Below are 23,157 nucleotides of genomic sequence, written 5' to 3' on the forward strand. Positions count from 1 at the left end.
GAAAAGCCAGTTTTGTAGATAAACTAATCACAAGTATGATTTTCAGAAAATACACATATGAAGTGACACAGTTTGTATTTTAATATTTCAGAAATAAATCCTAGTAACATCTACTGGTGATCAGCTTGTATCTCCTTAACTGGCCCATTCACTACATGGGACGGTGGTGCTATCAGCTTCAGGAAGTGTAAATATTTATAGCAGACTGCTCTTGGCAGCTTTAGAAGTGTGGACAGAAAACAGTTGACTTTCTCAGGCACTATCACTGTCGGCTGGAATGTAAAAGTCAGCTTTTATCACTCCAGCAAAAGCTGGCAACATCCAGGCATGGCAGTTCAAGGACAGAGCTGGTTCCCAGGCCATGGAGCCTGGTGCAGCTCCATGGACAGCCTTTCCCAGGTCACTGGTGTGGGGGGCACAGACAAAGGCTGGAAAATTTAGGGCTTTAGGAGCCAAATGATCATCTGAACCCTGAGGATCCCTAGGTTGGTTTTGTCATGTTCATACAAATGTGCTTTCTCTAACATACTTCAAAACTTTGCTTGATTTGAGAAACAAGACTGTTAACTTTTCCTAACATCTTAAGATGCAAAATAATATTTAGCTATGAAGTCATCTACTCTAGCAAGATTTCAAAATCTGATGTAATTATTACTTTCTAAAGATCATGGGCTGATTTCCTGAAGAATAACATTCCAGGTGTGTAACAAGGGTCTTCCATCTTTAGATTTCTACCTGCATTTATATTGGTTTGGCTTTCAGTGCTTCTCTTTCCTGATACAGGTGACAGGACAGCTGCAGCCTTGACTTTCCAGCAGTTAAGAGAGAGGCAGTTTTGCAAAAACTCATTAATTTAAACCATCATTGTGCATGGTTTACTTCCTTTACAAGAGGATTATGTGCTCCTTCTAAAGGCACTGCCGAGTTTGAGTACAGGGAGGTGGAGAGGAGAGTTCAGTTTAAATTTCTGCCACTTTGCAACTCATCCCATGAGTGGAGAGAAGGTAATGGTGTTTATGATACATCTCCTGAGGCACTTTTTTTTTTTTTCTTCACTTTTCAAGAGTCCTAGTGTGCAGATAAGTTAGTGCTCCGTTACCATAAGTGCAGAAAAGAAAGAAGCAGGATTTTACCGTATGAGAGCAAGCCTGTCTTTTTCAGATGGATGATCATCGAGCCACTGGGAGTAGCGGGCAATGGACCACTCAGCCCTCTGGTACAGAGAAACACAAACACCAATTACACAAAATGCAAAAAAAGAAACAGACACACCAATTTCAGAATCAAAGAGGACATAAATGAAAGCCACATGAGGCTCTCAATACAGCAGTGATGCGGACTGAGTTAAGAAATCAAAGACAATTAACAGGGTAGGACAGTATGTTATTTGGGAGCTCAGAGGTCATCTCCTACATCAGCTGTTGGCCCATTTCCGACAGGGTTTTAATCTAGATTTCCTGCATCTTACAAGAGAAGGATCTAAGCAATCTGCAGACTGGAGAAAGATCTGCAACTTCTACTATGAGCTGACAGAATAGTAAAGAATTCAGAGTCTATTTAATATCAGGTTATCATATACCTACTATTAATCAATCAATCATCAATCATTTAATTTAGTAAACCAATTAGCATAATACCTTTGCCACAATAAAAACAAAACCAAAAAAATTATATAAAATACACACTTGAATAATTTTCAACTAAAACAGCTAAGGCAAACGACAATGCTCATTTCACCTTAGGACATCTGAAAATAAAAGATGTTGATCTTATTACCTGGAAGGGTGATTTTAGCTCTGGTGGTGCTCTTGTAAATAAGAACTGAAGAATAATGCTGAATGGAATAACCTCTCCCAGAGCTGGGCTACTGGCAATATGCTCACTGGTCTGGAACAGCAGTGGTCTGGAAAAATGTAACAATATACTCATGAAATGAAGAAAAAGCTTATCTTATGCATTAGAAAAGTGCCTCTATGTGGTGGCAATATTGCATTAGGATAGGATCATTGAGATTTTTGCCACTACTCTGCACCTTGGGTTTCCAACATAGGTCCAGTTTGCAAAAATTTACAGCAGTTGCCTATTGTAATTAAACAACACGGGACTGTAAATTTTGTATTTCAGTGAAAACATTTAAGGTAACTATAGAACTCGCTGTCATACAGAAGATGTACTGAAAGGAAGACAAAAAAGTACAATTTGGCCAACATTTGCATGACAAAGATTGTTAAATCATAGTTATACTCTGCATAAAATTTAAAAGAACTTTAATCTATTTCTAATTTGCAGGTGGGTGTTGCCAAAAAAGCTCTCATTTCAATCAGAACTAACACGAGGTAATAAATCAGTTTTGAAATACAGTTTAGTCATACTGTGACTGCAACTCACCTGAATGACCTCAGCTGTCTGTAAGATTTTCCTAAGTCAGAGACTCGTCGACACAGCGGTGCTACTGCTAACTCCATCTGCAAAAGCAAACACTTCAGTTTGAATTCGATTCTCCCAAAACATAACACCTGGTACTGAAGTAGCTTGCTTTTTAAGCAATAATCCAGACTTGCAGACTAAGTCAGTGACTTCTCTCTGGTGGCTGAATTAAGACAAGAAGCTGTCTTCCTTTCATACCATGTTGCCCAAGTCAAGACTTCTGCCTTATTCTTGGCAATACAATAAGCATTTCGTGACAAATGATAGAGACAGTCTGTGCATAACAACAGAAGGGGCCTCATGAGCTTTCTGAGACTAAAGCTTTGTTTCTTGCAGCAGATTTATTTTGTTGGTGATGACTTTCCTAATGAAGCACTTATGTCAATACCCCAAAAATCTGACTGCAGCCTGGGAAGAAAGCAAATCTAGGCAGCTCTCCACTGCTAAAGCATTAAAACTGTGGACACATTTCAGCTGGGCACCCTTTCCTTTGGTGAAGGACAAGGTCAAAATTATTCTTTCCTGAACAGCGAGCCCCAGATTTTGGGGCACAAAACCTATACAGATTAGCTATAAGGCAGCTGTGATCTATTGCCAAGGGGTCATATGGAGTCATGGTCAAAAGAGTAAGAGCATTATTTTCATACTTATTTTCACACTGTTTGGGTTCTGAGTTAGAGCAACCATCTTTAAAAACCAACAAGTTTAAAACATTTTCTGTTTTAAGCATAGTTCTGCTTTTTTGAAGAAGAGCCGGGCTCCACTTGGGTTTTTACATCTAAATTGTGTCACAGGCTCTTCATTAACATTGAGGACACAGAAGTGAGAAAGAACAATTTCCCTTCTAGATCCCAGACTGAACATGATCATTACACTGCAAAATTTCAGTTAATGTGCACACCAATACAAACACTACCACTTAAAAAACCCCGCAGGTAATTTTACTCAGACATGAGTAAAAGTCTTTATTTTTTGCATTCCTGAAGTGTCAGTCAAATGAGGGATCAAGCTTTATTCTCTGTTTTTTAAAATCCCCAACTTGAAAGACTATTCAGACTTTGATTTACACATAATGCACAATTAAATTAAGTTTCAAAGGATGACAGCTAAAATAAGTAACAAGATCAAAACCACCATACACTGAGTTTCCCTTGTAAGTAATATTGCTGAACGAGTTTCAAAGTGTTTGTGATATGACACTATTTACAGTGAAGTCTTTAATACTGGTATATTTTTCTTTCCAGCTGTGGCATTTCCTCAGACAAAGATGGCTGGGCCATCAGGTTCACCAAGAGCACATGGGATTCCAGCATAAACAAGAAATAGGGTGCAGAGAACTATGATGCCATAGTTCAACTAAACTCAGAAAAACTTAAATTAGTGAATAATGCAAATCAAGGCTATAGCCTTGAACTTCAGGCATCCCTCTTTAAAAGCAGGTGGCAGTATAGGAGTCATCTCACCTGCTTCTCAATACATACAGGTTCTCTTCAAAGGCAGTGGAGAGAAGCAGCCACTCCTGGGGGGTGAATGCACCTTTCCCCAGGTGGACACCTAGAACAGGTCAGGTGGATCATGTCTGTAGGAGTAACCCCCTATGTGACACTCAGGCAAAGCTGGGAAAGCCACAGGGCCTAGCCCAAGCACTTTGGCTTCCCCTGCAGACAGGAGAGCTGGGTAGCTCTGGAAAGCAATGGGGAATGCCCCACAGAGCTTTCCTATGGGCAGTGCAAAGCCACTGCCTGAGCCCAGGGACCTCAGAGTACATGCCCACATCAGGCACTTCCAGGCCACTTGAAATCTGCATTTTATGCAGGTTTCATTCACAGGAGAAGAAAGTGAATAAAAATCCAGGATGTGGAATAAGGAGATAAAGCTCCAGACCTGAGTAACAGTCTGGCTTCCTCTTGCCTGCTGCCCTTTTTGGTCCCCAAGTCTTTAGGCTATGAAATGGCCCCTCTCTACACACTGAGGATGAGGTCACCTCTCCTGCACGCAGGTGAGAGGTCAATGTCCCTGTGGCTCAAGAGCCACCAGCTGCTGTGCTGTGCTGAATCTGCTGGCACCAGGGAGTGAGGGCATGCTCCCAGGAAGGGCAGGCTCTGCAGGGAACTGCTGCAGGGACATGCTCCAACTCCAAGCTGCAATGAAGCTTACAGCAAGTTCAGCATGTTGTTCCCCCAGGAGCACCAGGTGGAAGCCAAGAGGCTGCTCTGCCCCACAGGATCAGGAGCAGGCAGCCAAAAAGAGGAGCTAACTAAGTCTGCTTTGCTGCATCATGATACAAGAATCCTACAGATCCTGAAAAACGAACGGGAGCAAGACTGATTTCTCCAGAGCTTTGTTTCAGGCGTCAGTACTGGCTGGGGACAGCTGGAAGCAATGATATCCTGCAGGAGCTGGTGTCCCAGCTCTGGTGGGAGCCTTGGGCATGTAACTGGGAGGGACCAGGGAGAAGATAATTCCTTTAGGTTCTTCAGAGACTTTGATAACAGGCAACAAACTGCCAGTCTGACTTGTGGAAACAAGAGATGTGTGGATCAAACGGTACTCATGAGGGGGAAGAAATAACAACATAGCAAAATATAATTTTGCTTAATAAGTTTTAAAAGATTGTTTCACTCCTGGAACAGAATATGAAGTAATGAGACGTTAAGTGAAACTTTCTACAGCTTAACCAATCCCTTATTAAAACAAATTTAAATGAATTCTCTTGAATATACCTTGTAGTTTCCGTAAATTAAAACTTTTAGTCTTAAGTACTAAAGAAGAAAAATTACTTTGGAAAATTCTATTACTTCATCTTCAACCTTTATTCACTGTAGGAAATTATTAGTATTGCTAGAACTAGATAGATTTAATGGCAGCAGATGGTGGATTCGTGAAGTAATAGCTGCCAAAGAAAAATATTGTTTTTAAGCTTTGCAGCATACTATACTATCTCACATTGACTCATGAAGAGTGGGAATGAGTGAAAACTAATGTGGTAAAAATGTACATAAACCACAGAAACTCTTTTTTTAAAATTTACAATACCAGTCTTTGTGTTATAACCCAATCTCTCTCCAAGAAAAAGTATAATTAATTCACATAATAACTAAGACTGTTTTCTTTGCTTGAATTTTAGGTGTTTATCTGAGCCCAGTGACAGGGTGGGATGCTACAGCATCCTTCTGCTGTCACAATCATTTCTGAGGCCACTGAGAGGGGTTTAGTGTCTCTTCTGAGCATTGTGCCAGCCCAGGAAGAACTGCTGGGGAGGAACCATTCAGCTGCACCAGCTGCTGTTTTTAAGGTGCTGGAATTGGGCAGAGAATTGAGCATGCATCACTTCTTGGTTGTGCTACCTGTCATCACCTGAAACGGCATCAACTATGGATTCACACAGCAAGTTTATACTGTAGCAGCCTTTGCTGTGATACACAGCTATAGTTTCAAAGCCTGTCAGTGAGCTCTTGTATCAGGGGATGTTGTTGGCTGTTGGCAGCCGGTATTTGTATTGTGCGTGCAAGGCCTTTCACTCAGCCATGTGAACTTTACATATAAAAGAGTAAGCAGAACTTTCTGTTTCTTTTCCAAATTTCCCTTCCAAACTGCAAATTTGAAAATTCAAACATACACGTTAAATTCAGTGATAAATCAGATGTTCAAGCAGTAATCTGTAAACAAAGAGGCTTGATGTGATATAATCATTAACACAGAGTCCAAGGGGATCACTAGGAGATGAATGTGCTTGCCAAAAAGCAAGCAGCAGATAGAACAGAAGAAGGCCCAATGACTTGTTTCTTCTAGCTTTGTTCAAAACTCATTGCTTTTCCATGATTTATACATGTTAGTTTGCTATGCTTCGCAGGACACAACCCAACATATGCTTCCCCTCAATGGTTCATGCTCTCTAAGCCCAAAAAGGCAATATTATCTTTTCTTCTCATATGACTCTGCCATAGCCCATGGCTAGGTGGTCAATTATCTGTTGAACTATTCACTGGCTGGCCATATTGAAAAAATTGCATCACATGCCTGGCTTCTCTAATTGGATTATGTTCAGCAACCCAAGGGTAAAGTTAATATGTAGTCTAGATACAGATAATGCATATATATTGAAGAGTGCTTTAAAAAAAAAAATATAGTGAAGTCATTGTTTAGTGCCTATTGTGGTATTTTCAAGATCTCTCATTACTTAAACAGCTGCTTTTTCAGCTGGAAAATCTTAACATTAAATTTTTTAGCAATTACATTTCCTCCTGGCCAAGATGAATTCCAGGTTTTTAAATGTTACCTCAAAATGCTTTTTTTCTAGCCATTCACTAGGACAGAATGCTTTAGCAAGCAAGGGAGCAGAAGGGCTGAACTATTATATGAAAGAAGCTGGCCTTGAAGGGATGTGCAATTTGATTTCTCCCCAGTGCAGAAATTCCAAAGCAGTTGATGTTTAAGTAAATCCTTCAGCTGTAACACCTCTAAAATAACACATATCAGCAAATAATTCCCTCTTTCCAGGAAGATAATTAGCACAAAACATTAAATGTATTTTAGCTTTAGTAATTTCTGTCTTTATGACTACAACTGTGATTACAGCATCCTGCTGCTCTCATTTCTCTGTAAGAAACTAGAAAGGAATTTTTTTAGGAAAAATTATGAAAAGCACTTTTACACCTTTATCATTGTGTTTAATCAAATGAGCAAATCTGTCTACATTTTAAAAATCCAAATGCCTAATAGTCTTGCTTTTTTTTAATGCCACATACTGAATCAGGAAACCAAATTCTGACCACGAACTAGCCAGCAGATAGGAACAGCTCTTCTACATTAGAATTTAGCATTGTAAAGTTCTACCATTAAAACATTTTTCTAGGAAAATTCAATAAAATCAGAATATTTTGCAGTAATTTTTGAGAAAGACTTGAATAATTGGTGTCAGCATTAACTGTATCCTATCAAAACTCTCTGAACAATGCCAAAAATCCCAACCATAAATCATGCCTAGATAAGAAATACAGGAAAGCATGTAGAGAATAGAATCAACTCAAACAGGACCAATAAAAACAGTTCATTCTTTGCTGCTCTGTCCAGCACTTCCATCAGGTTTTAGGAAGGCCTGAACTACAAGGCACAATCCCCCAAAGCGTGCCTAAGTGCTGTAACAACTCTGAATACCAAGCAAGCTAAAATGTCCTCTGGAGAAGAACTTTCACTCTCCAGAAACAGAAGTGTTGAAAACCATCAGGGCTTGCTTGCCTCCAGGAGAACATTTTTTATTCAATCTGACAAGTACTGAATTAAAAGTGAAATTTGGTATTAAATATGTGAATATTGAATTATGGGCACCTTGAAAATACAAAACCAAATAAAACAAGCTGATTTGGGAGTATACAGGAATGAGCTGAAAAGTAATCTTGTGCAATTGCCTGCATAAAAACTGAGAGCATGAAAGATGCTGCACTCAGCCTGTAGACTGGAAATGTTTCAAATGAGACTCCTGAGGAGCTGTGGCACTGCACTCGATAACAACCTTGCAGTGCTGTGCACATTTCCTAGGGCTTGCAAATGTTCCCGTGTTCCTGTAAGCACTGATTTACATGAAATTACATTAATGATATTCAGGCATATTTCAAGCCTATCATATCTCTGTTTACAGGTGCCACAGTAGCACACACCTAGTCTCACTGCTGAGGAATCTGTAACACACAGGACAGCCAAATGCGATACTGACACTGCAAACAGGGTAAGACAGAGAATTCAACAGATCTACAGCAGTAATTCCTAATGTATGAGTACCTGAGCCTCACTCCAGAAAATTGGCTGTTATGCACCTCACCTCAGCGAACCTAGTTCTCAATGAAGAGAACTTGAAATTCGTTTTCTCCCTTCTGTGTGGACACCTGTTGTTTTGAGGCAACTTATCAGTAAAACACGTTTTCAGTGCAAAATTTTCAAATCAGACTCTCAGCCAAAGCTATTCTTGCTGAGTATAAGGCAGCTGTAACTCTGTGAGTGCCCTGAAAGAATGTGAAGAAGCATGAGATACCCAAAATCTGATGCAATCCAAGGTTATTTGATTCATTGCACATGTGTTTATAATAAGAACTCAAATTAATCAAAGCTTCTAGACAGATTTCTGCTCAGGTGTTTTCCTTGCAAGCAATCCCAAAATACCAGAAGGGATTTTAGATTTCAAAAGTCAGTTTTGAGCAGGAAGAAGTAACCCTTTTTTGTATAGAGAAAATTAAAAATTACAAGACAGAACATAAGTAAAAACAGTTTATAAACAAACCTACTCCTACACACAGTATCTTTCCAGGCCGGTTGTTTCCCTTGGGTTTGGCTTTGGTCCAACAATGCAGTGCCTTTCTGGGACTGAAAAAAAACCCCTGAACACAGCACTTATGGCCATTTGAAAAAAACTTATCCTTTTCATCAAGCCAGCAGCTCAGCTAAATACCTGCTCCCTGCCCTCCTCAGACAAAAGCAGCAGCAACCTCTCCTAGTCCTCATTAGGATTAAAGCTGCATTTACACCAGGACTCCTGGCTGGGTCAGAGCTGGGTCACCTTCCTCCCAGGCTCCCAGGAACTGGCATCATGGGCATGTGCACAAAATCCACCAGGTTTTGGAAGGAGCACACACATAGAAAACATGGATATAAGGCAGATTTAAACTAACAAAATGTTTTAATCCTTTTTCTTCTATCCCGGGCCATTCTGGACCCCGTGCAGCCTGGGACACCCAGAGGAGCTCTGTGCAGAGATGCTCAAAGGCACAGAGTGAGCGCTGAGTTGGCTCCATGCAGCTGGTTGGACACGGATTTCTTGTCTTAAGCCCATTTTTAAACAAGCCAAGAGTACAGTGTAATGTGAAGAAAAGAAAAACACAAGCCCCCAGATGCAGCAACAGTTGAAGGCAGAAGACAGGAATGAATTCAAACCCTTTTTTTTGATTCTGTGGTACAAAAGAAATCAGAATATTTATCTCTACACAGCTGTCCATTCAGGAGTTAACACAGTGGGGAAGACCATGCAAATTCTCCTACACTCTACGAAAACATACCTTCATTTTTCAGTTAAAAGGCAGCCCATATCAAAATGGGAAAAATCAGTGTTTAAAAAATTATAAACATTTTTAGATTGTATATAAATATTTTTAGATTGTAACAGGTGCTTAGATCAGATGCTTTTACTGTACAATCAGTAAATTTTTCTTTTTTTGAAAATATTTTCCAAATTTATATGACTTACTTTAGTTAAAATTAGTATAAATTGCAAAAATTATCTCTATTCCTTCCACAGGAAGAGCCAAGTGTCCTTTTTTTGCTTCCAATTTTATGTCATTGTCTTCAAAATATAGAAGGGAATGGAACCTCCTTGCTGAAAGCAATTGAAAACTTCCCCTTCAATTCTGTGGTTAAGGGCTGATTCGCTGTGTTTGAGTAATGAATAAAAAAATTTTACTCAGGAGTATGTAACTCACAGGCAAATGATACAAAGCAGCCACAAGAAGGAGTGGAGGTGGCAGCAATTCCTCCCTCCCTGCCTTTCTCTCCTACCTCAGTTACCCACCAGCCAAAAGCAGCATTCAGTACGCAGACAGCTGGTGCTAATTCCCTTTTCCACTCAGATAATAGCAAAGGGCAGCCTAAGATTGAACCATGGATGCCTGATTCTTTGGCATGTTAACCATACAGTGGTACTGCTGACAAATTAAATTTTAATATAGTAGATAACACAGACAGGTAGTGGATATGAATCTGGCAATTTCTTTTGTGGTTTAGTCCTGCTTAGGAATTAGGTATATCTGAGAGGTAGGTCAGTCAATTGAGTCATGAAGAGAATCCCAAAAGACAGCTGCCCTTCTGTTTCCAACTGGGCAGCACTTCCCCAGGTTACTGAAATTTCTTTACCTTGTCTCCTTCACTGCAAAGCAGCTGAGTTAACCATTAACCCATGGGGTGGGCACCATGATATATAGAGCGATTAAGGAAGTGACACACTCTTCCATTAGAAGAGGGAGAAAGGATGAAGTGGATGAATGGTGGCAAATGATGGACATGCTGAAGAGGGCAGCCAAGTGGGACAACGTGCCAAGATGCAGCTGAATTTAAATGCAACAGTCACTTGCACAGGGAGCTGCCAGACCTCCCTGAACGTGCCTTACAGTGATGAGGGATCTGCAACTACGTAGTGAATGCATTTCTCAGGATCCAGTATCTTATCAGAGAGGATGTTTAGACCTGGAATGCACCAATCTCTACAACTGCCTGTTTACACTTCAACAGGGACAAAAGCATTGGTACTTTTCAGTGCAATTGGTGAAATGACACTAAAAAGCAGAAATCAGCACTGAGGGTACCTGTGCAAAATCCGCTGCCAGGCGCATCTTCCCACCTTCTCCGAGGGGCCTTATTAGACTGGCATGGCGAATGAAAAGTTCAATTGCTCTTTGAGCCATGGCTTCAGTGTTATCAAAGACGAAGTCAAAACATTCAAAATGTCTGAAGTAGTCGCTCATGACTCTTGCTATAAAACCCTGAAGCTCTTTCATGTAGAGGGAACAAGGGACATCTGGTTTTCCTGAGCTGGATAATGATCTGAAAATAAGAAAAGAAAAAAAAAAAAGAAGAAAAAGAAATAGGGGCAGCTAAATTCATCTTTAAAACACAACCAAAACCTATTGGATTTTAAATTATTTTCCTACCCCACCAAGTCATGGCATGAATTGTAGAGTCTCATTTCTACTCAGAATACGGAGAATGTAGCTCTCCCTGAAACTACAGTCAAAAAGTACCTCTTTATCAACCATGCCCATAAAGAATTAAAAGATGAAACAAGAAATAACGAGGTAAAGGAAAACACCCCTCTCCTACCCAACTTTCAGAGCCTCCTTCGATTTGGAGTCTACACCTGAAATCCAGATCCTAAACTTGAATGTCCCAGTTATTGATTTGAAACTAATAGTGGATCATAAAATATAAACGCGTCACAGGGTTACTAATTTAGCCTGTCAATCCCAAACCTGTTCTCTGTATAGAATCAGTCTCTTAGATTCCTTCAAACCCAGGATTACAGTGACAGTTATCACAGAAGCAGCACAGAAGCCCCTGGACACAAACCAATATTGTTTCCCTTTCTTTGACTGACAGTCAGGCAAAAGAGCTCTTCCAAACTTAGAAGAACACACAGGCTATCTAACAAAACTTAGCCTTTGGCTGGTAACTATTTACCCACCTAGAGAGGTACTGTGTTACTGATGCCAAAAAGGGTAAGGGTAAAATATTGTTTAAAAAAAAAAGTCAAAAGGAAAATTCAAAACATCTCTGAAAATATACTACTTCCAGTGAATTTTCAAGATCAGAAACAAAGACTGAAAACAGGACAACTGATGATGATACAAGCAATGTCAGAACAGACATGACAACTAAAATAAAATTTAGGAAGCAAGTCTCAATTAAACATCAGATTCAAGATCCAGGCACGTAAAGAATCCTGGAAATATTAATTAAAATGCTAAGAAAAAACAGCATAAGACACTGAACCTGAGATTTTAAAAAAAAGTTAAAATTAACTATTACATCAGAGGCTATATGCTTTGAGAAACAGGAATGCTGACAGTTCTGAAGACTGTCCAAAAAAAACCACATTTTGAAAGCAAAAGGATTTTTTTAAGCACAAAAATGGCCTCTTGTCAGCTTTCTTTTTCTATTTGAAATGAATTTTACTCAACCAGTATGAATAAAAAAAAGGGGGAAGGAAAGAAGACGGATGCTACCTGATTAATTGGTTTCAACAGATAGGTGTAATTCTGCTTCCTGTGTTCATTAGCCATAAAGCATCGCCTTCCCCTCAACAAACAAGCACTCTTGCTTCAAGGACATTGTGGCAATAACAATCTATTACACACATGCAGGACATCTTACGAGAGCAATGGTAAATTTAAAAGATATTTCTAGTTACCCAGAAAAATCTTCCTGGTGCATAGTGATGATAATAGCTTCCACTGAATCTCCTACAGAGTTCAGTAGCGGCTGAACAGCACTACCCATTAGATCATGGACTGCCTAAAATAGAATAAGAAAAAGGCAGAAGTAAGGAAACAAAAACTAGAGGCATTTGCATTTTGACACCTCGGAAATACCTCAGGAAGCAGTTCATTTTATCAGTGATTTTTATTATTCTGCATTAGAAAATGCTAAATAGGAGAACCAAACCTAAAGATAACATTTCTCTTTAACTGATTTTACCCATAAAGTACAGAAATAAAGCTGCTTGCTGCTTCTGTGTAAAGCCTCCTTTCAAAAAGGTGCACAGCAATTTGGCATTCCAGGCTTGTACATGTACATGTTTTGGTGCACACTTGGCTCAGTTGTTCATTCCCCAGACACAAGCTGCCCTTCATTCCCCTGCACACAACCCCTCCCAGGTCAGTGCCCAGCAGGATGGACTTGGAGAGCTGTCATCCACAGAGGCTGCACCGCCATCCACATCCCCCTCCAGGAAAGTACCAGGTCGCATAAAAATTATAATTTGATGTATCTGTCGGGGGAGGAAGGGGGTGATGAAGGATCCAGCTATTGCTGTGTGAATGCTGCAGAGAAAGACATTTATTTTCACAGTCAGATGACATCTATGTTCTGACCGTTATGAGAATATTCTGAATACAAGCCCGACTCAAGCAGTGATTTGGCACAGGTAACACATATGGAGCTGCAGATACAATAAATTAGAAATGTCAGAATATTTGTATACCTGTTACTAAATATACTGATGTAAAATAATATGTGGTAAATAAGTGCCCATTTTAAGTGTAACAAAGAAAGCCAAGCTCATCCCTATCCCTGAAGCATATGGACATTCAATTACCTTTAAGGCAGTTGTGACCGTTTGCTCAGCAGCTGCTGGAAATGAGCTCTGACTGGTAATAACCTAAAAATTGTAAAGTAATTGTTAATAGTCAGCATTCAGCAAATTATTAGAATACATAATATTCAGCTTCATTTAAAAACATACTGAGTTATCCTTAGTAATGAGTGTTTACATAGCTACAGATAACTATCAAGTGTGCTTTATACAGACAGAATTTTCAATGCATCAGTATCAGTCCTTTGCTCTCAGATTTCCTATGGACTCTTATTCTGCCTTGGCAAAGAAATGACTCAATGGAGTTAAGCTGAAATTTAGCTGAAGGGCTAACAGAATCAGAATAAAAATAACTGGTGTATTCTCCCACTGCTAAGTATAGAATTCATGGAGAGCTACACAAGCAGTTCTGTGGCAAATACTTGAAGGAATAGTTGTTCTTTCTCAGTATTATGACTATTATAGCACTACATGTTAAATAGTTGCTTATGTACAGCTAGAACAATATTAAAATTGACAGTCAAGGAATGATCTGAAGGACTATTCTACCAATTTCCTTACAGTCTTGAACGTGCTACACAGTAGTATTTTTAAGCCAGAGAAGTACTGAACTCAAATACTGAATCATATCAGATCTCACTCCAACACTAAGACACATGAGGTTCATTACTAAGTACATCAGAGAAAGCAGACTTAAAAGTTATCTACCATCTGTTTGCAAAATCCAAGGAAATTTTATAGGCTTTTTAGCATTTTTTAAAATTCTTTGAACATAGCCAGAGTCAGAAGTACTCATGATCTTTTTTCTAATCAGGCTAGGATTGAAATACGATTTACTGCAACTACCAATATACCTATTTGGTTTAGTTTACAAAGACTCTAACAACTGGCATCACTAGAAAGTAAATTGGAATTATTCATAACTCTGCTTGGTTTTGAAAAATTTCCAGGCCATATTTTAGTCACAGTAATAATGTATGGAGATATTTGTGAGGTATTGCATTTCTTGATTTCCCTCTTTCCTTCCCCTTTTCTGTTTAGCCACAATTGTGGGAAAGCATTGAAGGTCTTCTGAAAAAAATAGGCTTGGGTTGAAGTAGATGCAGCAAGGGGGCTATCAGGCTGATTAGTACAAAGACAGATAAGAAAAAACAAAGAGTTCAATTCTTTATGTTCACAAAGTAATGGCTGTCAGATGTGATTATTCTCTATAAACATATCTTTATTTTTCTAATATTGACAATTTGTCATACAGTGGTGCTTACAAGGGCCAGCCCAGCCTCAAAGAGATGTACAAAGCATGGCAAGGTGCAGCTCTTAACACTCTTAACACAAAACTGGGCTTTAATTGTCAAGGGCTCTCATCTGCTAAACGGAGCATATGCACAGGATAGTGCAAGGTAACACTGTGGCAAGAAGAGAAATGCCAAAAGAAGCCTACCTTCAGAACTGCCTGGTGCAGCTTGTACAGAGAATTAACCACAGCCACGTTCCTCCTCTGGCCCTCCGTCAGTGGCCCAATCACCTGGCTGGCGTCTCCTTGAGTAGACAGCTGCAGGGATCACAGAAATTGTTGGTACCAACGTTTTCAACGGTGCATCTCCCCAAACTAAACTTCAACCACAGCAGAAAGCCACAGGCCCTCACTACCCAATGTTCTTCCATTTAACTCTTGATTCATAGAATTTCCATCTTCAGATTAAACAGACTGAACAACAGCGACATGAACCTTGTCTCAGCTCCCACAGCACTGAGACCCAGATCTCCTGGAGATACCCAGTCCCAGCAAAATTTGAATTTTGTAATCTAAGAATCAGGTGAAATCACCTACTTGAGGAAGCCAAATAAACTGCCAGCAGCTTTTATTTATGAGCAGAGTGTATTTTTCTGTATGCCCTAAGTCTGTCCTTCTAACAACCATTCAAGCCTCTCCTTAAAAGATCTGGTTTTACAATAGATGGCTGAGGGCCTTGTAGATATTAGAGGCTTATAAGCTAATAGAAAAACAGAACTACAATGACCAAAACTGCTAGACCTGTTATTAAAGTTTTATCTATGAATTTTTCAGCAAAAATCAAATAAATATTTCTTCATAGTTAAACTGCACAAAGCATGCATTTTTTATTATTACAGCAGAAATCAAAGTTCCAGGATGATACATAAATAGCCACTAACTATGGAACAGTCTTGTAAGGATACCACAGCATATATTTGCAATTTAAAATATAATAAATTGCAACTGGTAAACAAACAAGAACTTTCTTGTGTACTCAAAGCTGCAGAAATACAAAGAATTGAGAAATGGAAATGCAAATTCTAGAAGAATTCTAAACATTAAAGCAAGAATACCTATTAATAGAAGGCTTTACTGAGATTTAATTACCTAACTAGTTATCTATGTTTCAGGACACAGAATTATTTTCCAGGAAATCCCGGAAGATGCCTAGCTCCAAAAGTCTCTCAGTAAAAATATATTCAACTCACTGAGCAAATGGTAAAGAGGCTTTCATGGAGTGTGTCTGAATGCAGTTGTAGGTGCTACAGAAAGGTCCTAAACTAAAACTGAGCATACAGTAATAATTAAAAGCAAAAGAAACAAACATAATATAAAAATTTTTAACTTACAAGAAACAGTGAATCTTTACTACTGAAAGACTATTCCCATACTTCCTATACCTTCCACACAGCATAAACACAGCCAGCACATAAGCACAGTTATCTAGCTTTTCCAGCATTGCTAATGAAGTTTTAGACAGGTTTTTCCAAGCACCCAGGAGCTCTGATTTATTCATAGCACTATGGTGACAATATCAGTTCATTTCTCTTTCTTCAAATTTAAGGATTATTTCAGGATAAATAGGTTTCTGAGGCCCTTGTAATTTCCAATGTACCTTCAATTATTTGATATCAGAATGTATCTTTAAACTGGTTGACAAATATATTCTTGTGTCAGCATTTTCCTCCCTCCCTGATGAGAACAGTCATGTGAGCCACAACATCGCTGTTTCCTTCTAGATACTTCTATTTGACAGACCTGACTGGTTTTCAGAATTCTGCTTCTCACATTTACAGCTTCAGAGATTAATAACAAAACAGCTGTGCAAAGACAGACTCTGTCCACCTTGCTGACCACCCTCCCAGACACAAATAACCTTCTTCTCCATGTTTTTTAAGGTACTGTACAGACTAATTTATCTTTTTGCACATCTACAACTATTAAACATAAAAGATATTATTAAACCAGTACAATTTTTCATCCCAGTTACTTAAATTTCAGCTCCTCACAGTTGTAAAGGTTTCACAATTTCTTAGACATTGGACTCTATCTCTCCTGCTGATGAAAAAGCTTAACTGGTAAGTAAAACCATTAATGAGTACAAACAACCCTTCTGCAATAACAAGAAATTGTTGCAGTCAGAAATAGTGCATGACAGCTTCACAGACAAAATCTGAAAATACCTTAAAAACAACTTGTCTTTGTAAAATTGTTTACCATATTAAATTTCTGTGAGGTGCTCCCCACCCAGGGAGGCAAAGATTTATTTCAGATAAGCATTATTAAGGAGAGAGGCGTGGCTGTATAGCCTGGCTAGTGTGAATTCTAAAACCTCTGCCTTGGGGGATGTGCCCTGTGAGCCCTGGAAGAGTTGTCCCATCCCAGACCCTCATGGGGTGGCAGCCCAGGGAGGTCTGATAGGGTTTGAGCTCCTGGGATTTCTCCCTTGCTGTATTCCTAGTGGTCCCTGACCTTGAATTCCACCCTGGTTCTGTCCCTCAAAACCCATCATCCTGCCTCTGTTCAGGGCTCTCTGACTCTGGATCTGAGTTTGCTCTAATGCTGAATGAATGGTTTCTTGAGCAGAAGCCCATCTCATTGGTATCCCATGATGGTTCTTGGTAACTGTAGCTTCTCTGGACATGATCCTGCAGCTGCTAAATGCAACAAATTTCCTTTAACAAATCCATGGTTAGATGTGCTGATCCCTTCTACATCCTAAAACCACTGGTCTAAAGCAAAGAGGCCTGAAAAACTTGACTCTTGTAACTAGCAGTTGAAACAGGGCAGCCCAGGGCTCTCTAGGACATTTCTCCTGAAGGTGTGCCATGGGAACACCTGGCACCTATATGGGCAGGTGTGTCCTACCATTTCCAGAAGTCTCCCTTGCTGTCACCACAATGGTATCTCTGACTTTGCCTCAAGAAAAGAAATTTCTGCACTCTGTCCAGTTTGGTTCATGTACATCCACTGTGTCACTGGCAAGAGTCTGGATTTCAGACAGTTTATAATTATTCCAGTATTCTAATGCCTCACACTGCATTCTTGACCCCCCTTATATCCATTATGCAATCATGCATCCAGTTAGGAGACATGTGATTATTGTGTCTCCCTGGTTCCAGAAACCAGGCTTATGATCCTTTTGCTATAGACATAAACCACTCCTCGGTTTCTTTTCCAACATACCGGCTTTTATCAACGATTCACATTTATCGCTCTCTTTTACACAGAAAGTACTTTTAAAGTTCTGTGCTAGACACAGGTTTTGCATTTAAACCCAGAGGTAATGTTACTCTTCCTCTGTTTTTGGCCACTGGGGATTGCATTGTGTAAATAGGTTAAGTCAAGTAAGTGTGAAGCCCGTGCACGTCTGCTCAAGCTGTCTGAAAGACACAATCCACACGCCTTCTTTTTGATGAGGGCACTGGAGAAAAAATCAGATGCTTTTTTAATCAGTCAGTTAGATCCTGAAATGCAGAAGACCAGGAAGGGTAAATTATACAAGGGGGACAGAAGGGGTGACTTCATCCCAAATCAGAATCTATTTTGGGAAACAAGTAGAAGACCAAGTGCAGCTGAAGGCCAGATCCCATCTCCAGGGAGCTGTCAGTCACCCTGGGAGTTAGTCTGGTTTAAGCCTGCTAGCTGAAAACAAAAGAGAAGAAACTATGTTGAAGCCAGACCTGAATGAGCAGCAACAACAAGGACTGTAATTGTTCCACATTTCTGTATCTGCTTTAAGTATAGCAATTGATATCTTACTGTCTTCATTTCAGGTGGTTAAATTGTTTCTGCTTGTTCCTCAAGCCTGTCTACTATTCACAGTAATTCCATGGGTAGTGGCACAGGCACCCATTCCCCAGCAAGCATCAATTCTATAAGGGGTGACTCGTCAGTGTGAGCTGCCTTTGCCAACAGGGGCCATGAGCACACTGCCAACATGGGATGCTTGTGAGGAAGAGTCAGGCAGAGAGGTGTCCTACCAGGAAACATTAGCCAGGACTGTTGTATCATGTATCCAGGCACTGGGACAAAGGCTGTGTCTCGTGGTGCCCTAAAATATGTGAATGTGAGCTTCTGTCCCACGCAGCATTTAAAAACAGAAAGGGCAGCTGTTAAACTGAAATGATAAAGAAACACAGGGAGATAGTGCCTTTCTGACATATATATGAGTGTTTTCTCTGAAGTAGGAGGTTGAAATATGCAGGTTCAATCCAGCAGCTGACTAGCTGGAGGAAGCTGCATAGAAGAATTCTGGGGGTTTTTAAATCTAATTCAACTGAATCTGAGAACTAAGCAGTAGATTGATATCAGGTAGCTTACTGAACCAAAAAGGACACTTGTAAACGCCAATGCACAAAAAATGTATCACAAAGAGGAACAAGCTGATTTAAGGTCACCTGACTTACTTCAGCCTGATATGGTCAAGAAACTGTAAGCCATGACTGGCACTGTGCTCTCACTGAATTCAGAAGTTCTCCTGAAAAAGAGTTTCTTTTAGTTTGTATCCCCCAGTACACTTACAGGGTTACACTGCTTCACCTCCAGAGAGTGCAGATGCTTCACCTTGGGTCAGTAAGCTGCCCAGAGCAGAAAATTTCAGGAATGATTCACCTGACCACATGCAGGAAACCACAATGCAGAGAAGTAAGGAATTCCACTGAGTAATTCACCTATTTATTAAATATTATTATTTTAAAACCCCCACTTTGGGAAGAGAGTACATGCACCCTGTATGTACTTATTTCCCTTCACTAGCTATTAAAGGAATTTAAAGCAGTAGCACAGATCCCTAGTAGTCATGTCAGATGCATTCTCACCCTATAAATATATTTGCACCCCTTTGCACAGACCTACGTTGGAAACATGTCTTGAAATAATGAGATTAAGTGTTCTGGATTTGACATTTTTCTGTGTTTGATGCCTAAGAACAGACATGAAATTTGACAGCATGGATTTGATCTCACATGTTGAGACATGTGCAATAATAAAATTGCTTTGGGATTAAATTTTTGTTTTCACCAAGAAGCAATGAAAGTAGAATTTAGATTAGGCCATGAACCAAATCATCAGCTCTCCCTTGGGTTATAAATAAAATGCTAAGCAAGTTTGTCTTTTTCTTGTAGGAAAGCTCAGACTATTGATACATCTTTTCCTGTAATTTTTTTAGTGCTTCAAAGTGACTAACACTCCCCTCTTTCAACAGGTGGCAGCTCAGAAGAGACACTGATTTGTGAGCTGGTTTGTTACTATTCCCTTCATAGACTATATATCTTGTAAAAAACTTCAGTTTCATACTTAGCAACTAAGATCTCCTGTGCATCCTTATTGACAGTTTTGGAAAGCTCCATTTATTTGATTTTTTCTGAAACAGCCTCAGCAAACCCATTTTCTTTAGAGCAGGAAACATCATCATAATTTAGGAGTATGGAGAAGATCCTAAAATAAGACTAAAGTAGGGCTTCTCAACAAATCATTCAATCTAACTCCAGGATCACAAGACTAAAGAGTGTTGTGATAGCACAAACTGAACTCCAGTTGTCAAGCTGACATTTTCAGCAACAAATGCATTCCTAATAGATGCAGCTGATGTTGCCATACCTCTGGCAGAAGGCAATCAATCCATCTGGTACTTGGCCTCCTGCCTGATCATAACAACTTATTATAAAGCACAGAATCCATTTAGAGAGTTTCTGAGTCGATAGGGCTTGGCCCTGAGATTTTTCCCATAAACTACAAATAATTGGCATGATTTACTATTAGGTTTAACGTTTTCCATACTGCAGAAGGAACCTTTTACAATCTCTTTTCCCCTAAAAACCATAAAGGTTTAGTAGAATCAGTTTGCTACTTTTTTAAAGAAAGCACCATTTAGCAGAAAAATACAGAAGAATCTGAACTCAGTTAGTAGTCCACTTAATGGATTAGCTACTTACAGAATAACTTGCAAAAAGAACAGACATCATTTAGAGGTTCAAAGTGTAGGATTTGAATGAATATGTCAGTGGCAATAAGGTCCTTGACTGATGAGGATAAATTAATATGTATGTTCTGCTTTAAATTGAAAAAAAAAACCAACAAAAAAACCAACAAAAATTTAAGAATAAATCATAAGTAAGAATTTATGTTCTTGGAGCAGCTTCTAATTTTGCAAAGAAGAAATATTTCAAAACATGAGGAAAGGAAAAAGCTGTGAGTTCAGGCAATAATTTAAAATGTACATAATAACATGCATATTGTACCTTCAGGATATTCTTGTAGCTTCCAGAATATATTTTTTTAGCTTCCTCAAAAAAATGAAAATATAATATTCTAGAAATATAGAAAAGGAGGTCTATGGTGAAGTAATTAAAAATCTTACAGAAAACATAATCATTATTTTGGAAAGAAAAATTTGAAGGGACTGTTACATCCTTGACCAGGAAAAAAGACCTAACATCATGCTCATACTATTCATGTTAGAAGAAGCAGCAATCATTGAACCATTTCCTCAGGGGTATTTTTGCTTTGTTTTGGTTTTTCTTCCTTAATATTTTCAAAAGCCAAAGAAATGGAAGAAAAACAGCAAATGGTCTTTCTGTAACAGAAAAGACAGGATTTATCTCCAAGTCTTTGAATCATCTGAGAAGAAAAGCACTGTACAAGTAATCAAAAGTGAGTAATGGTTCATGGTGCTTAAATAATGAGCTGCTTTAAAACAACTGTGATAGCAGAAAGCACTTAGAAAACCAGTTCCTTTAAGGAATCTCAGAGAATCCTAAACCTGAAACACTTGGAATAATTTCTCAACTACAGAAAATTATGCCTCTTCTATTATCCAGCCAGCCCAAGTCTGAGGAGGATTTCAAGGACAATGTGTGTTGATCCTGATAGCTCTGACTGTAACGGTTTATTGCATTTTTCATGCTTGCCAAATTAATGACTGAATGATTAATCATATCTTATATGTAATCCCATTAGCTCCTGGTTTCAACCAGCTACTTAGAATGCCCCTCCAGAGGTGAAGAACAGACACATCCATCCCCAAGGCACATGAGAGGTTCAACATGACAGGGTGATATTCACCTATACATAAAAAATCCAATCAACTTATTTAATTGCCATGTGCCTTTTGTCGTATCAAGTCCAGCATGAACTGAGAATAGAATATTACCACCCCACACAAGTTTGTAATAGAACTTTATGTGGTCCAACTCTCATTACAGCTGTTCCAAAACTGAAAAATTCCAAATCCTTTAACATATATCTATCAACATTTAACCAAGTCCTTTTCTGAATCACATAATTGAATTTGCTAAGAAATGACTTAGAACTTGCTATAACAAAATACTGTAAGGATTGTGCAATCACATTCTTTTTCTACATACTAGCAAAATACTAGGCCAAGAGAAGTCTTTTAACCAATTTCCTAGCAAGATAAAATGAAGTACACAGTACTCTCAAAATCAGACTTTTATGTTTGGATGATTTTTTTCTGGAGTTTAGCCAGTATATCTTAAAAAAAAATAAATTAAAAATCACACATTTGTTATGTGAGTCACGATCTAACCAGCAAAAGACAACATGAGAAAAAAGAAAATCCTTCATGAAGTTATTTAATGTAACTCTCTCCTCCAGATTTTTAATTCCAGTTTTAAAAGTTTAAATGCTTTTTAAAGTGATTTATCAGATAGGTATTTCCAAGTATTCTCTGACCAATATAAGTACTTCCTAATGACTGTTTTAACAAAGCTCTTCTCATCTTTCCATCAAAAAAATAAATTACAAAACCTTACCTGACTTTTGATTATTTTTAAATTAGACCTACTGCCATCTTTAGCTTTTATTACTGTACAGTGAAATAGCAATTATTCTGAAATTATTTTATTATATAATAGCCTCCCACATATTCTATTTAAATACCTATTAATGAATTCTTTTAATGTGCCAAACACTGAATTTATATTTTTGGGTTTTCTCATTTAAATAGCATGGATACAAGTTTTTCATTGACAGTAATACCATGTCTTCAAGGTACTCGCATAATACAATTAATTCATGTATCTCAAAAAAGAAATGGGGAAAACATAATCTTTCACATTACTTACACCATTGTTACTGACCCGTTATTTACATAAACCTTTCCTGAGGTGTCATTTCACTACTGTTCCTGACTATTTGTGAGCTTATTAGATTTCATACTTCCCTCCGAAGTTCACAATATTCGACATTTAGACAGGAGGACGAGATACATTTCCCTGGAACTGTCAGACAAATCTCACTGTTGGAATATGTCCTGAATAGTGATTCACCCGCAAATGAAAGCTTACAATTCAATGTAACACCATCTAATAAGAGACATGGATTAATTCTTATAAAGATCACATAATAAAAAAGGCAATCAGAAATTCACTTTATGTCATTACAATAAGGATTCATCATGCTTTTCAATTCAAAACCATCACAGGCCTCATAAATTTGCTGGAGTTTAAATCTGATGCCAGAATTCCAGTGCATTTTTATCCCTTCAGTGGAAGAATATGGTTCCAGGAAGTCTTTTCTCTCTCCCTCTCCACCCTGCTCTCCCCTACTTGATTGAATTATTCAGCTAGATGAGTTTGACTAT

The 23,157-nt window shown here is 38.7% G+C and overlaps 1 protein-coding gene and 1 long non-coding RNA gene across 3 annotated transcripts in view; one reads left to right on the forward strand and one right to left on the reverse strand.

Moving 5' to 3' along the window:
• COG5 (component of oligomeric golgi complex 5) overlaps window positions 1-23,157 on the reverse strand; it is a 174,843-nt gene that overhangs the window by 9,235 nt on the left and 142,451 nt on the right. For both annotated transcript variants that reach the window (XM_015627190.3, XM_015627191.3), the window contains exons 15-21: window positions 14,718-14,828; window positions 13,280-13,342; window positions 12,374-12,477; window positions 10,773-11,010; window positions 2,389-2,465; window positions 1,777-1,903; window positions 1,134-1,213 (exon numbers count right to left, since the gene is read on the reverse strand). In XM_015627190.3, the coding sequence (XP_015482676.1) occupies window positions 1,134-1,213; window positions 1,777-1,903; window positions 2,389-2,465; window positions 10,773-11,010; window positions 12,374-12,477; window positions 13,280-13,342; window positions 14,718-14,828 (800 nt within the window). The remainder of the gene's footprint in view (window positions 1-1,133; window positions 1,214-1,776; window positions 1,904-2,388; window positions 2,466-10,772; window positions 11,011-12,373; window positions 12,478-13,279; window positions 13,343-14,717; window positions 14,829-23,157) is intronic.
• On the forward strand, window positions 2,462-15,141 carry LOC117244398. Its single transcript, XR_004497379.1, has 2 exons — window positions 2,462-4,974; window positions 5,555-15,141. It is a non-coding gene; the product is annotated as an uncharacterized LOC117244398 (long non-coding RNA).

The sequence above is a fragment of the Parus major genome, chromosome 1A (assembly GCF_001522545.3).
Source record: "Parus major isolate Abel chromosome 1A, Parus_major1.1, whole genome shotgun sequence".
Taxonomy (NCBI): Eukaryota; Metazoa; Chordata; class Aves; order Passeriformes; family Paridae; genus Parus; species Parus major.